This window comes from Pogoniulus pusillus, chromosome 3 (assembly GCF_015220805.1).
Source record: "Pogoniulus pusillus isolate bPogPus1 chromosome 3, bPogPus1.pri, whole genome shotgun sequence".
Lineage (NCBI taxonomy): Eukaryota > Metazoa > Chordata > Aves > Piciformes > Lybiidae > Pogoniulus > Pogoniulus pusillus.
The window spans coordinates 26,533,435-26,546,740 of NC_087266.1; the positions used below are offsets into that span (position 1 = coordinate 26,533,435).

A 13,306-nucleotide genomic window follows, 5' to 3' on the forward strand; every position below is an offset into this window, starting at 1 on the left:
TTATTTTCTCTTCCAGGCGAAAGGTTGAAATCATGCATACCCATAGCCTTTTCACACTGCTTGGAGAAAGGTTGATGCTGCATACAAATACTGTGACCGTTACAACATATAACACGCTTTATGAGGTACAGATTATTAAACATAGTGATTGTCATCTCTATTGTGAAGAGTGTGAATCAATTCACAGAATCACAGAAACATTCAAGTTGGGAAAGACCCTCAGGATCACCAAGTCCAACCAATAACCCTAGTCTACAAGATGCACCCTAAACCATATCCCCAAGCACCACATCCAAGCAACTTCTAAACACATCCAGAGTTGGTGATGCAGCCACCTCCCTGGGCAGCTCATTCCAACGCCTAAACACTCTTCTGTGTAAAAAAAATTTTCTCATGTCCAATTTAAACTACCCAGCCTCAGCTTGAGGCTGTTCGCCCCTTGTCCTGTCTCAGATTACCTGTGAGAAGAGACCAGCACCAACCTCTCCACAATATCCTTTCAAGTAGCTGTAGACACTGATGAGGTCTCCCCTCAGCCTCCTCTTTTTCAAACTGAAAAGCCCCTGCTCCTTGAGTCACTCCTCATAAGATTCCTTCTCCAGACTTTGTATTGTTGAGACTCTCTGCTTTACAGTATCCTGATTCTGAACAGAGAAATTTAATAGATAGATTTTTTTTTAAAAGGGTCTCGTAATTCAGATGCATCTTCCCATGCTTTTGGATACTTTTTATTAACAGTTTAATAATTTTACACAGTCTCTAAAACTTTCTGCTTATAGTGTTACAAGAGATGATGGAGAGATCCTGCTGTTTAAGATATTTATCACTTTCCAAAAAAAATATACTCTAGGCCTCCAATCGCTCTTTCCCCTCCATTGTTTGGAGGAGTTTGTTTCCTTTGCTAAGAAGAGTGCTGGAAACAGAGAGATGCCTTTTTTTCTTTTTTTTGTGCCATTCCTTTCAAGATAGCACAGTTTTGAAAAGGGATCTTTTTTAACTATTCATGCTGATAACAACTAAACACAGTTAGTTGCTGGCCTCATAAAGTCCAGCATTCACAGACATGTAAATTGAAATAGTAGTCAAAGGAGAAGAAAAAGAAGTTCTTTAAGAACAAAAGATTTGCCAGGGAACTAATGCAGGTATTTTTCATGTTCTCTCATAAAAAGCAAAAATATTTGCATTCTGTTTTAAATACCAATAGGTGTTCAAAGATATTATGTTTACAACTGACATTAGTTTGATTATTGATTAATGAATGAGCTCAATTTCTGCTTTAAAATAGTCAGGAATAGTGAAATGATTCTATTTGCTTGAATACACATATGGAGAATCCCACGTTGATATTGTTATTTGTTTAGCTTGTTCTTATAAAGTTGCACACACAGAACCAGTGGCAGATACCCCAACGTGAAAGGTCTATGTTGTCACCTCAATACAGATTATTGAGATTGTGAGGTACAAATCATGAATCATATGAAGCTCTGTTCCTCTTTCCTAGTTGGAGAAAACCAAACCCATTTTTAAGAATTATTTGGTTGTGGATGGAACAGTATGTATTAGAATAAATTTTGATGTACAGTGCTCATGAAAGAATTTTTGATCTGTGAATGCCTGACACTATGTAAAGGAACTATCTTTAAAACACCACTACTGTATATTTAGTCAGATAACTCAGTAGTTAACCACCCACTGTAGAGCCATAAAAATCTTGATTGCCTTCCATAGAGAAATTGCTTGCTTCAGTTCTTCAAGAACAAAAATATTTTGTGTGTTTTATGTGGAGTTACAGTGTGGCTATGGTAAGTGTTCTTAAATTTAAAAATTAACAAAGAAAGGCTGTAACATTTAATAGAAGTGGTAAAAAAAACCCATAATATTTTCTTTTAGATTTTGACAGAACAAGTGTGCACTCAAGTTGTTCATAAACCACATCCAGAGCCAGATTCTACAGTGAAAATTCAGAATCCAAGTAAGGACAATATGTTTGTATGATAAATGTGTTGCCTCATGGCTGTGGGGTTTTTGAAAGAGCATAATTCAGTAAGTGAGAACAATTAATTAGTGTATCTGAAATACATATGGGTTTCAGTTACTTATATGCTGTCAGCAACTTTTCCTTGTTTTTTTAATGACTGTTACCACAATGTGTTACTTTAACTAATTTATTCTTTCAAAGTGATTCTTAAGGTGGTGGCAACACTGTTAAAAAACTCCACGCCAAGTGCCGAGCTGATGGAAGTTCGACGTTTGTTCCTATCTGATATGATAAAACTCTTTAGTAATAGCCGTGAAAACAGAAGGTATGTTGCCACAAAGAGTATTTCCTCATCCTTAGTTTGTTAGTAATAGTAATTTGTTATATAAGCACCATCTTTTCTTTCCTCTGGACAATGCCAGCAAACTCTATGTAGAGTTTTAAGTTATATCTTAAATGAAATATAATAAAAATATATCGAATAAATTTCTGGTAACTTTCCTTAGTTTGGCAAATGATGCTGTATTCTTTGCCTTAGTATATCTGAAATTTATATTCTTTCTAAAGTATTTTTAAGTTTCTTCCTACTATTTGAGGGAGGAAGTTTCAGAGGATACATTCCTCTCATTTTAACCATCATAACATTAAATAAAAGAAGCTTTGCTTGGATATATTTTGACCTAATTATTTCACTTTAGATGTTTACTTCAGTGTTCAGTGTGGCAGGACTGGATGTTTTCTCTGGGATACATTAACCCTAAGAACTCCGAAGAGCAGAAGATCACAGAGATGGTTTACAACATTTTCCGCATTCTCTTGTATCATGCAATAAAATATGAATGGGGAGGCTGGAGAGTGTGGGTGGACACTCTTTCTATAGCTCATTCCAAGGTAAGAAATGGTTCGTGGATGATGATTTTTTTAGTACTGGTAACTTCCCCTAAAGGAACAAGCAATGTAGCCAAGATGTAAAGTTATTTAGTGCCATCTGGTGGCTATTTCCATACATGTCAAGGTGGCCTATTTTGGTCACTGTTGTAGAGACTTTGCTGTGAAGCAGCTTGTAAGCGATATGCAATTTGTTGTCTATATTGTTGTTAGTTTTTTGTCTGAGTTCGTACAGTATATATTAATCCATGTAATCTCTTAATTTCTTTTTTAGGTCACGTATGAGGCTCACAAGGAGTATCTAGCAAAAATGTATGAAGAGTATCAAAGGCAAGAAGAAGAAAACATAAAAAAGGGGAAGAAGGGGAATGTCAGCACCATCTCAGGTCTTTCCTCTCAAACAACGGGAGCAAAAGGTGGAATGGAAATTCGAGAGATAGAAGACCTTTCTCAAAGTCAAAGTCCAGAAAGTGAAACAGATTACCCTGTTAGTACAGATACAAGGGACTTGCTTATGGCTACAAAGGTGTCAGATGATGTCCTTGGAAATTCTGAAAGACCAGGAGGAGGAGTGCATGTGGAAGTTCATGACCTTTTAGTTGATATAAAAGCTGAAAAGGTAGAAGCTACTGAAGTAAAACTTGATGATATGGATTTATCACCAGAGACACTGGTAACTGGAGAAAATGGTGCACTTGTGGAAGTTGAATCTCTTTTAGATAATGTATATAGTGCTGCTGTTGAGAAGCTCCAAAACAATGTTCATGGAAGTGTGGGTATTATTAAGAAGAATGAGGAAAAGGATAATGGTCCATTAATAACTCTGGCTGATGAGAAAGATGAACCTTCTACTAACAGTACCTCATTTCTCTTTGATAAAATACCTAGTCAAGAGGAGAAACTTCTACCTGAACTTTCAAGTAATCACATTTCTATTCCAAATGTACAAGAAACACAGATGCATCTTGGTGTAAATGATGATTTGGGATTGCTTGCACATATGGCAGGTAGTGTAGATATTACATGTGCTTCAAGTATAATAGAGGACAAGGAGTTCAAGATTCACACAACTTCAGATGGAATGAGTAACATTTCTGAGAGGGAGTTGGCTTCCTCATCTAAAGGATTAGAATATGCTGAAATGACTGCCACAACTCTTGAGACAGAGTCTTCTGGTAGCAAAACTGTACCTAGTGTTGATGCAGGAAGCATAATATCAGATACAGAAAGATCTGATGATGGTAAGGAGGCAGGAAAGGAGATACGGAAGATCCAGACAACTACCACAACCCAGGTAAGTTTCAAGTACTGTACTGCTGTATATGTGTGATGTAATCACTTTTTGTTGCTGACAGATGAATTAATACTATAAGATCTGAGAGATATTTCAAGTGTATTTCTTTAGTTATATGAAAAGTGTCCATTTATCAAATCTATTTACTTTGAAAACACCATAACATCTAAGGATTGTCAAGGCTTTTGTGTTTGTATAGAGTATGTGTATTGCAACTGTGGATGCTTCAGTTTTATTAAACTTAGTTAAAAAAAAACTCAATTTCCCTTAGTTCTTCTGGATAGATTCACTAATAGTCTTAGGATTCTGCTTTAGACTTTTTTGTTAGTAAGTCTTAGGATTAAATATTTCTGTATTTTATTGTGGAAAATACACTGAAGTGTTTTTTACTCTTGCTGTACCTTTCTCAGAGTGCAGTCTTATAACACTTTAGTACACTGTCTTTCTTCCTGTACAGGAATGCTGATGTAAGTAGTCTCCTTATTTGCTCCTAACACAAGAAAAAATAGTGGTTTAGTGATAATAAAAGAGAAACTGTGGCTAAACTTCCATATTAGACTTCCGGAAACTATGGGAGAAGAGCCAAACAAAAATTGAAAAAACTACTCTGCCTGGAATTACGTAGTGTGTAATTAATTGTTAGAAGAGAGAGTTTCAGAGAGATGCTTAAGTACATTCAAAGACTGTGTCATCTGATGAAAGTCTGTCTGCTGTACTCTTCAGAGAGACAGTGTTTTCAGAAAAAAAAACCCTCCAGTGAATGGACATTTATCTTAAGAAATCTATGGTTTCCAAAAGAGATATCTTCCTTTTTAAAGTCAAATTTAAAATTAAACCCCCAGTTGCTCAGGTGAGTGGATTCTGACATACAGGAGGACAGCTCTATCCTAAGTTTCTTTCTTATGATGAGAAACGCTGTTTTGAAGATAAAAGAGGGTGGAGGTCTTGCATTCCCTAGACAAGTATAAGGAAAGTCTGAGGTTCTCCTGTAAGTGTGGGGGTTTTTTTCTAAACTATGAAAATTCTCATGATCTCAGTGACAGGCTAGCAAGCATCATGTGTGGGTCCTTATATTTAAAAGTATTCTGTGTAATAAAGAACCATCCCTGAAAACTCTTAATAGAAATAGTATATCAATTACTTTCAGTTCCCAAACACCTTATTTTAAGTCTTAATTTTGTTACTGTTAATATCATAGAAACTTCTAAGTCGAATGGATGGAAGATAGCAGGGAAAAAGGAGCAGTCATCTTTTATTCTGAAATGTGGGCTTTTGTTTAAAAAGTAAAGGACAATTGAAATAGTGGTATCCACTTTCCATGTACATACATACATGCATAAACGCTGAATTTGTTAGATACACCTTTAATGAAAAATATTATCTGACTTTGTACTATCTACTGCAGAAAATCTTGTCAGTGTCACTTCAGAACTTTTCTGTTCTTGAGCCTTTTTTCTGGATGAATCTCATCTACAGCGACTGAATCATAAAAATTTAAATTCCTCAAGCCTGTTTTTGTTAAGATTAAAATGATACAGAAATCTTAATGAAATTTTATCAAATCATTGTAAGATAGGAGAAACAAAATATTTTCCAGAAGCTTTAGTTACAAAAGCCCTATCTTTTCTTCCGTAAATTATCTACAAACTGTGTACTCTTCAAGAGTCTGACTCCACAAGTTATTTAACTCCCATATACCACCTAAATTACAGTTGTTTGCCACTAAAATAAATTATAAACTACAATAAAGTAAGCCTGTAGAAATTATCTTTTAAGATACTAATTATCAACTGTGTAAGTACCAGAGTTATCATCGTCTAACCTTTGCTTTGGGTGTTTCCAAGTACCCTGTGAACTGAGAGCTGTCCATGGTTAAATATTTTCTGTTTAAATAAAGTGAACCTTAAATTAAAAAAAAAAAAAAAGAGAGAGAGAGAAAAGAGAGAGATGGCATATGTATTAAACAAAACATAAATCAAGCATCATTGTTTTCATGAGTAAAGAGTGATGTTTTGGTTGCAATGTGCATGGAGACTGCCACATTAGATTTGATCTCTTTGATATGATTGAAAAAGGCTTAAGGCTAACCACCCAAATGTCGATACCTTGGGTTTCATGTTGGTTTATGTGATGCACATTAAAGATTGTTATTGCAAATGCAGTACTATTGGCTAGGAAAAAAAGCTCCTCAGTTTTGGTACAGTTGTGAAACAGTAACTGCTGCTGACATGACAACTACTTGTTGTAGTACTCAAAAGAGAACCAGTGGTATGTGGATGGAGTTGCTTACTTCTAACTCTCAACAATCCTTACTTTACCAGTAAGAAATAAGTTGTCTTTTGTTCAAATGGCCTGAGCAGAAGCAACACAACAAAGCAGAGATGGGAACTCCTTTTTGCTTCTAAGAAACATTAGTGCCTTTTTCAATAGTAGATCAGATATGTAAGAATATAAAATTAACTCTCTCCTATGGTCCCAACTAGTAAGTACCAAATGTAGAATTGAAAGCCCTATGCAGAATATTCATGAAAAAAAAAAATTAAAATCTTAGCTATATCTAAGAGAAAAAGGAAAGAATGTTTTAAAAATAACTTTAAGAAAGACACAGGAAAATAACAGTAACGATATTGATCCCAATAAGTCAAATGGACTGAGGGAATCCTGCTCTGTTCTTAGAGTGGCTACAGAAGATCAAAATTAGACTAAAGATATAAGAAGCTTTCCAGTTCAACTGCAGTGATATGACCATTTTCACATTGCAAGCACAAGTGTGTCATCAATATCTGTTTACTTTTAAATGTCCAGATTTTAAACAGCTTCCTTAGATCAGGATGTAAATATGTGCAAAGCAAGTATATTTTCTATTTTGCCAGGTTTAAGCAAAGGTGTGAATTTCAAGGGCCAGACTTTCCTTTCAGAAATGCTGCATGTTATAAGTAATTTCATTGGCAGGAATATTTCTGTCAATTCAGTCAAATATGTTTGTTCTTTACTGCTTCTTCTTTCACAGTATTATTCAAAATATCCTTTATGTGTGTTTTTTTCCTTTAATCACCAAGTGGAAATAGTTGTGGCTAGGTATTGAAAGGGAATGATATTCACATTCACCACTTGTTGGGAGAATCTAAAGAATGTCCTGAGGATTCATAAAACTGTTAACCAATTACAAAATGCGAGAAAATTGGTAAAATGAGATTTGGGAGACTAGACCTGACTATCTAATGATCCTGTTAAAAAGACCAGATAAATAAATTGCTTTTGGAAAATGAGGAACTGTGTGAGAAGAGGAGACTCAGGAGTGATCTTACTGCTGTCTACAACTACCTGAAGGGAGGCTATAGCCAGATGGAGGTTGGTCTCTTCTCCCAGGCAATAATCAACAGAACAAGGGGACACAGTCTCAAGTTGTGCCGGGGGAGATGTAGCCTGGATGTCAGGAGGAAGTTCTTGACAGAGAGAGTGATTTGCCATTGCGGTGGGCTACCCAGGGAAGTGGTAGAGTCACTGTCCCTGGAGATGTTCAAGAAAAGCCTGGATGAGGCACTTAGTGCCATGGTCTTGTTGACTGGATAGGGCTAGGTGATAGGTTGGACTGGATGATCTTGGAGGTCTCTTCTGACTTGGTTGAGTCTATGAATATGATTTTTGAATTTCTTGCTGTTGTAGGCGGTGCAGGGTCGGTCTGTCACCCAGCAAGACCGAGATTTACGAGTTGACTTGGGATTTCGAGGAATGCCAATGACAGAAGAGCAGCGACGACAGTTTAGTCCAGGTCCACGCACAACTATGTTTCGTATTCCAGAGTTTAAATGGTCTCCCATGCACCAGCGGCTCCTGACAGACCTGCTTTTTGCACTAGAAACAGATGTACATGTTTGGAGAAGGTAAGTGGTGGTTTCTTATTCACCTCCTGTGTTGTATTTCCATCAACAAGGGAAAATTAAATGGATCGAGAAGGGATGTTACTGGGATAATAGGAAGGGAAAGATTTGGTGTTGTCTGCCCTCCTATATCTTACGCCTTCCCCTTTCACCCCTTCCGAGCCTGTAATGTCTCTGTTTCACACTTAACTATTTTTGTTCTCTTGAGGGCTTGTACAACTTGTACATACCTAACTAAAGGGAGATGCTTTTTCAGCTTATGTTTAGTTTTAGAATCTGCTGTTTCTGTGTCAGACATGAGGAAGATTTCTGTCTGCTAATGACCATTTTCTTCAACTGATCCATTAAAAAAGAGCTACTCTGCCTGCAAATCATATAAATGAAACCTCTTTCCTATACCATTTTCTAAGGAAGTGATTTTCTAGTTGACAGTCTTTATTTTTGCTTGCTGCTTTCTGACTGTGGTTAATTTTGGTGGTTATGTTGTATTTTATGACAGCAACGTGATTTATTGGGGTTTTTTTTTTGTACACTTTAACAGAGATCCCCAATAACTTCTAGTTGTCATGGGCCCCTTAGGTATAAGAGACACTGTTTAATAGCCAGGACAGAGTAGTTCATTTTCAAGAATCCTGAGCATAGTTACAGCCAAGGATCTATTTATATTGCCTTTAATTTCCAGTTTAGTGAGCTCTTCTGTGATAGTTACTAGGAAACAGACAATTTTGATAATTCTTTTATGGCAATTACGGGAGAGGAGTTTGTACTTTGTATTTAGGTAATGGTTAGAGATTGACGTTCAGCTTGTACATTTTCAGTTGAAGCCTTTAATTTTTGTTTGCTGGCTATTAACAATATTCTTTTGGGGAAAAAAACCACATACTTATAGACTTGAGTTTGCCTCAGTATTTTCAGTGTTTTATATTTTGAGGGAATGACCGTTTTGTGAGACAACCTTTCACCAATTAGGAGTTGCTGAGATTACAGCTAATCTTAGTAGCATTTATCACTGGCAAATTATTGTTGGGTCAAGGTATCACCATATTGTCATGTTTCTTCTTTAACACACTAGTGAGTGTTATCATTAGATGTTACCAAGGGTGCTTCAAATGGCACTGGATTATTATGGTGAACTCTTAGTCATAAACTTTCACGCTGGAAAAGCAATCCTAAGTGCTTTCAACAGAACTGTAAAAGTAAATGGTTATGAGCTATTGTTCTCACCTGGTTATCTGAAACTAAACCTGTTGTGAAAATAGATATTAATCTATTTGTTCATTTGACTAGGCCTGTTCATATTTTTTGAGAAATTGCTTGCAAAGTTTTACCATTGTGTCAAAGAAAAAGTAATAGTCTGGTTACAAAGAATAAATTTATCTAAACTTGGTTTTTTAACCATTTCTTTTCAATCCATAATTTCTTTTGTTCTTGCAGTCACTCCACGAAATCTGTGATGGACTTTGTCAATAGCAATGAAAATATTATTTTTGTACACAACACAATACACCTCATTTCCCAGATGGTCGACAATATCATTATTGCTTGTGGAGGAATTTTACCGTTGTTGTCAGCAGCCACATCCCCAACTGTAAGTACAATATTTCCACCTAGTGGTCACATTAGAAATTGTTAATAATACAAACAACAATTTGCTGCTGACATTTCTTCTTTAGGAATTCCTGTTCCACTGCTGATAGTTTCTTAAAGAAAAATCTATTTATATTCAAAAGCATTAAGATTTCATATACAATGTCTTCATAATGTCTTGCATCTGTAATGCTACTTTTATTAGAGAGGTAGCACTAATATTTTGTAGATATATAGTACTCTGTTTGAAAGAGAAGATCATTAGGACCATGGTTATAAGTCGTCATTACTGTAAGAAAATTACATGCTTTATGATGGCTAGTCATTGACATTCGTAAATAAATTTTGCCTGGTCACCAGTTGTTTGCATGCCAAATGATACTAAGTTATACCCTCATACTCTGTTTACTTATTTCTTCACTAGGTCCTGGCCTTTGTTTCCTTTTTTTGTTTTAATTTTGTATTTAAATAGCCTTCTACTTTTAGCCACATTGATGTTCTTAGTAAGCTGTAAGTTCTTAGGTGATCAAAGCTCAGGCAGGCAAAGTAGGCTAATAGAATACTTTCATGAAAAAGGAAGAAATATTCTATAAGTAATGCATTATTGCCAATACTTATTACAGTATTTGGATGTGATACCTTGTCTGCCCATATATCTGTTTTATTTCTTTCATACTGAATGTTTTATCTTAATCATCTTATAAGCAGTTCATATCAGTCTATGAAACAGGAGCAAACGATGCCCAAAAGTAACAAAGAAGCTTCTTTGTAGTAATATGGCCAGTAGCCACTGAAGAACACAAATGTAGTTTAGCAGAAAAAGATCAGTTCTTTGAGCCATTCAGCGACTAAGATTACTTTACTATGCCTCTACTGTTACATCCAGTTAGCTAGCAAAAAATCCTGGTTAGCACAATTCTGTTTGAAACTTATGAATGTATGGACTAACACTTCAGGAAACATTGATATGACTTTCAGCCAGGCAATTAATGATAAAATGGTACATCTCTGTTATTTTCACTGTGTCAACTTGGTAAATATTTGCTATAAGTGAAAATAGAAAACTCACAAGAAAGGCTTCAGTTGTTCATAGTCACAAGAATGACCTCTGGGTTGCTGAATAAATGATTTTTTGAGTGCTTTATTGTAAATATTGACAATTATGATAGAGTGCACACCAAGCCATCTTGAAATTCAGTCTTTAGATAATAGGACACTGAGAGATAGTCTTTAAAACAAACCTTTCAGACATCACTTGAAAATTAATGTGTTTTCTTTACTACCTTTTATATAAAAACATAAAATGGGCAGCATTGATTAGGCTGCTATTCCCCTGAATGATCATCAGAGGTTTTAGCTCTTAGCCTGTTTTATGACACTGTAGAGCTATTTTAAGGAATAATAATTTTGTATTTCATCATTTCTCTTTTTTTTATTCTGGATAATAAATACCTGTGTGCATGTGTAGGTAGATAGTTGCTACAGCTTTATAAATTACATATCCATTTGTGGAGTTGTTGATACTGCCTTACTACAATAGCAGTGATTTTCTTGCATTGGTAGAAAAGACTATATTTTCAAATTCATATGTTATGCATCCATTTCCGCACTACATGGGGGCTGTGTGTTTTACTTAAATGCTTAATTTTGCCATCTGTTTAAAATAAAAAAATAAAAATAATAAAATAAACTAATTCACTAACAGATCAGTAGTTGGCTTCAAACTGAATTAATCCTTCTTTGTGAAATTAAATTTAAAAAAAAAAGGATTACTTTTGTCTGAGCTATACAGGGAGGCTGGAGAGAAGTAATTGTCTAGGTGATTCCTACTATTCAGCTCCATTCTTGCTCTGTCATTGCTTGTCCACAAACCTAAGCAGAAAGGTGGATTTATTCATCAGTGTGACAGATACATGGAGTCCAGCACATCTTTTCTCCTTAGAGAGTGTGCTTTCCCTCCATGTTTTTCTAGGTCACAATTATGAGGGGACCAGATGCCCCATGAGGTATCAGACCACTTCTGAATATCCCTATATGATGAAGAAGAGCAATTTTATACTGATTCAGACTTCTTACACTTTTGCATCCTTCAACTGCTGTGGAGAAAGTGGATAGAGAGCTGGTTAGGACTATATTTCTTCTCAGTCTTGATAGGGCAAAGTCATCTCATACTTAGAGTTGGTTGTAGGAGACTTTAACACCTCCTTTCAAGAGCTGCTAATTAGAAAAAAAATGGTCTGAAAGTGAAAGATGTATATAATGTCTCCACTGCATAATACACTTACAGCAGACCTTCTAGTGACACTTTCTGCCAGGGTAACTCACAAGGAAAGGCAGCACCAATACAAGTAATCACAAGATGGTTGAGGATGGAAGGGATCTTTGGAGGTCATCAGAGTAAGTTCTTATGCTCAAGTAGGGGCACCTAAAGCCGGTTGACCCAGACATCTTTTGAGTATTTCCAAGGATGGAGACTCGGCCAACTCTGAACAACCTGTGCCAGTTCTTGGTCACCCTCACCATCAAAAAGCATTTATTGATTTTTTTCAAGTGGTAGTTAGTGGCATTTTTTTTCCCCCCCAGGATACAGTTTAGATTTTGTACTGCATCTCATGAATCCCAACCTGAACCACCCTGTGTTTCTGTGTGGTTTTGTGATTTTTGCAATTTAAACAAGGTATAGTGTTAGAAATGCAGTCAAACAATTCTGCACTATTGTTATGGAAGTAAGCTGTTCCCATGGTACTTGAACTGCCTTACTGGGTCAGCCCATGGGCCAGGTGGGTTTACCATTCTGCCACCAACAGTGTCTGCTTGCAGCTTACATCAAAACAGAAGTCCGAGCAAGCATATTGATCGCTCTAATGATACTTTGGTTCAGGATTTAGGGTTTTGACAGCTAGAGGAGGTGTCCAGGCTGTCACATTTAGTCATGACAGATAAAATTATTCTAGATCTTTTTTATGCTATGTAAGCTTTTAGCTTCCATAATAGCCTGTGGCACTGAGTCTGACAAACTAATTATGTAACTTTTGAAACACTTCTTGCCTTCATTTTTGGTGCTTTTTTAAAGCCTACTTATATGTGTAAAGTCACTGTATGCCTTGCTTTTTATGCTATGATTTAAGTGGTTAATCATGTCTTTATTCATCTCCATATAGTTTGACTGTAGGATTCAGTTGTATCTCTGGGTGTGTCTCTCTATATCCAGAGAGTCTTCATCTTGTTTAGTCTGTCACTGAAAGTCTGACCTCATCTCTCTGAAGCTTTTCTGAGGTGTCAAAACCCTCATATTTTGTAGATCATGTGCAATACATAGATGCAGTTGGTCAACAAATATAAGCTCATTTTACTTGATTTCTTCCTTTTTCACTTCTGAAAATGATGAGTCAGATATTTTGCTGAAGACCTTCATGCCCATATTGAAATTTTAACAGTCATTCTCACTTATTTTTTCCTGATGTGTTGTATTTGTAGAATAGGACACATAGTCACATCTACCTCTGAAAATTAATTTTGCTTTTTGACCTGGAATAATGAAATATTAGAGCAAAAAGGCAATAGAACAGACAATAAAAGTAATTTCACTGCTTTACTTTTGGGATGATGAAACAGAATGTAACGTAGGAAAGGATTAAGGTAAATTCAGGTATCCATCTGAAGTATTTATGTGTGGAG

General features: G+C 35.9%; 1 protein-coding gene across 6 annotated transcripts in view; it reads left to right on the plus strand.

Moving 5' to 3' along the window:
* NBEA (neurobeachin) overlaps positions 1–13,306 on the plus strand; it is a 527,236-nt gene that overhangs the window by 164,022 nt on the left and 349,908 nt on the right. For all 6 annotated transcript variants that reach the window (XM_064173040.1, XM_064173052.1, XM_064173047.1 and 3 more), the window contains 7 exons: positions 17–125; positions 1,891–1,972; positions 2,180–2,303; positions 2,677–2,869; positions 3,141–4,160; positions 7,827–8,044; positions 9,476–9,629. In XM_064173040.1, the coding sequence (XP_064029110.1) occupies positions 17–125; positions 1,891–1,972; positions 2,180–2,303; positions 2,677–2,869; positions 3,141–4,160; positions 7,827–8,044; positions 9,476–9,629 (1,900 nt within the window). The remainder of the gene's footprint in view (positions 1–16; positions 126–1,890; positions 1,973–2,179; positions 2,304–2,676; positions 2,870–3,140; positions 4,161–7,826; positions 8,045–9,475; positions 9,630–13,306) is intronic.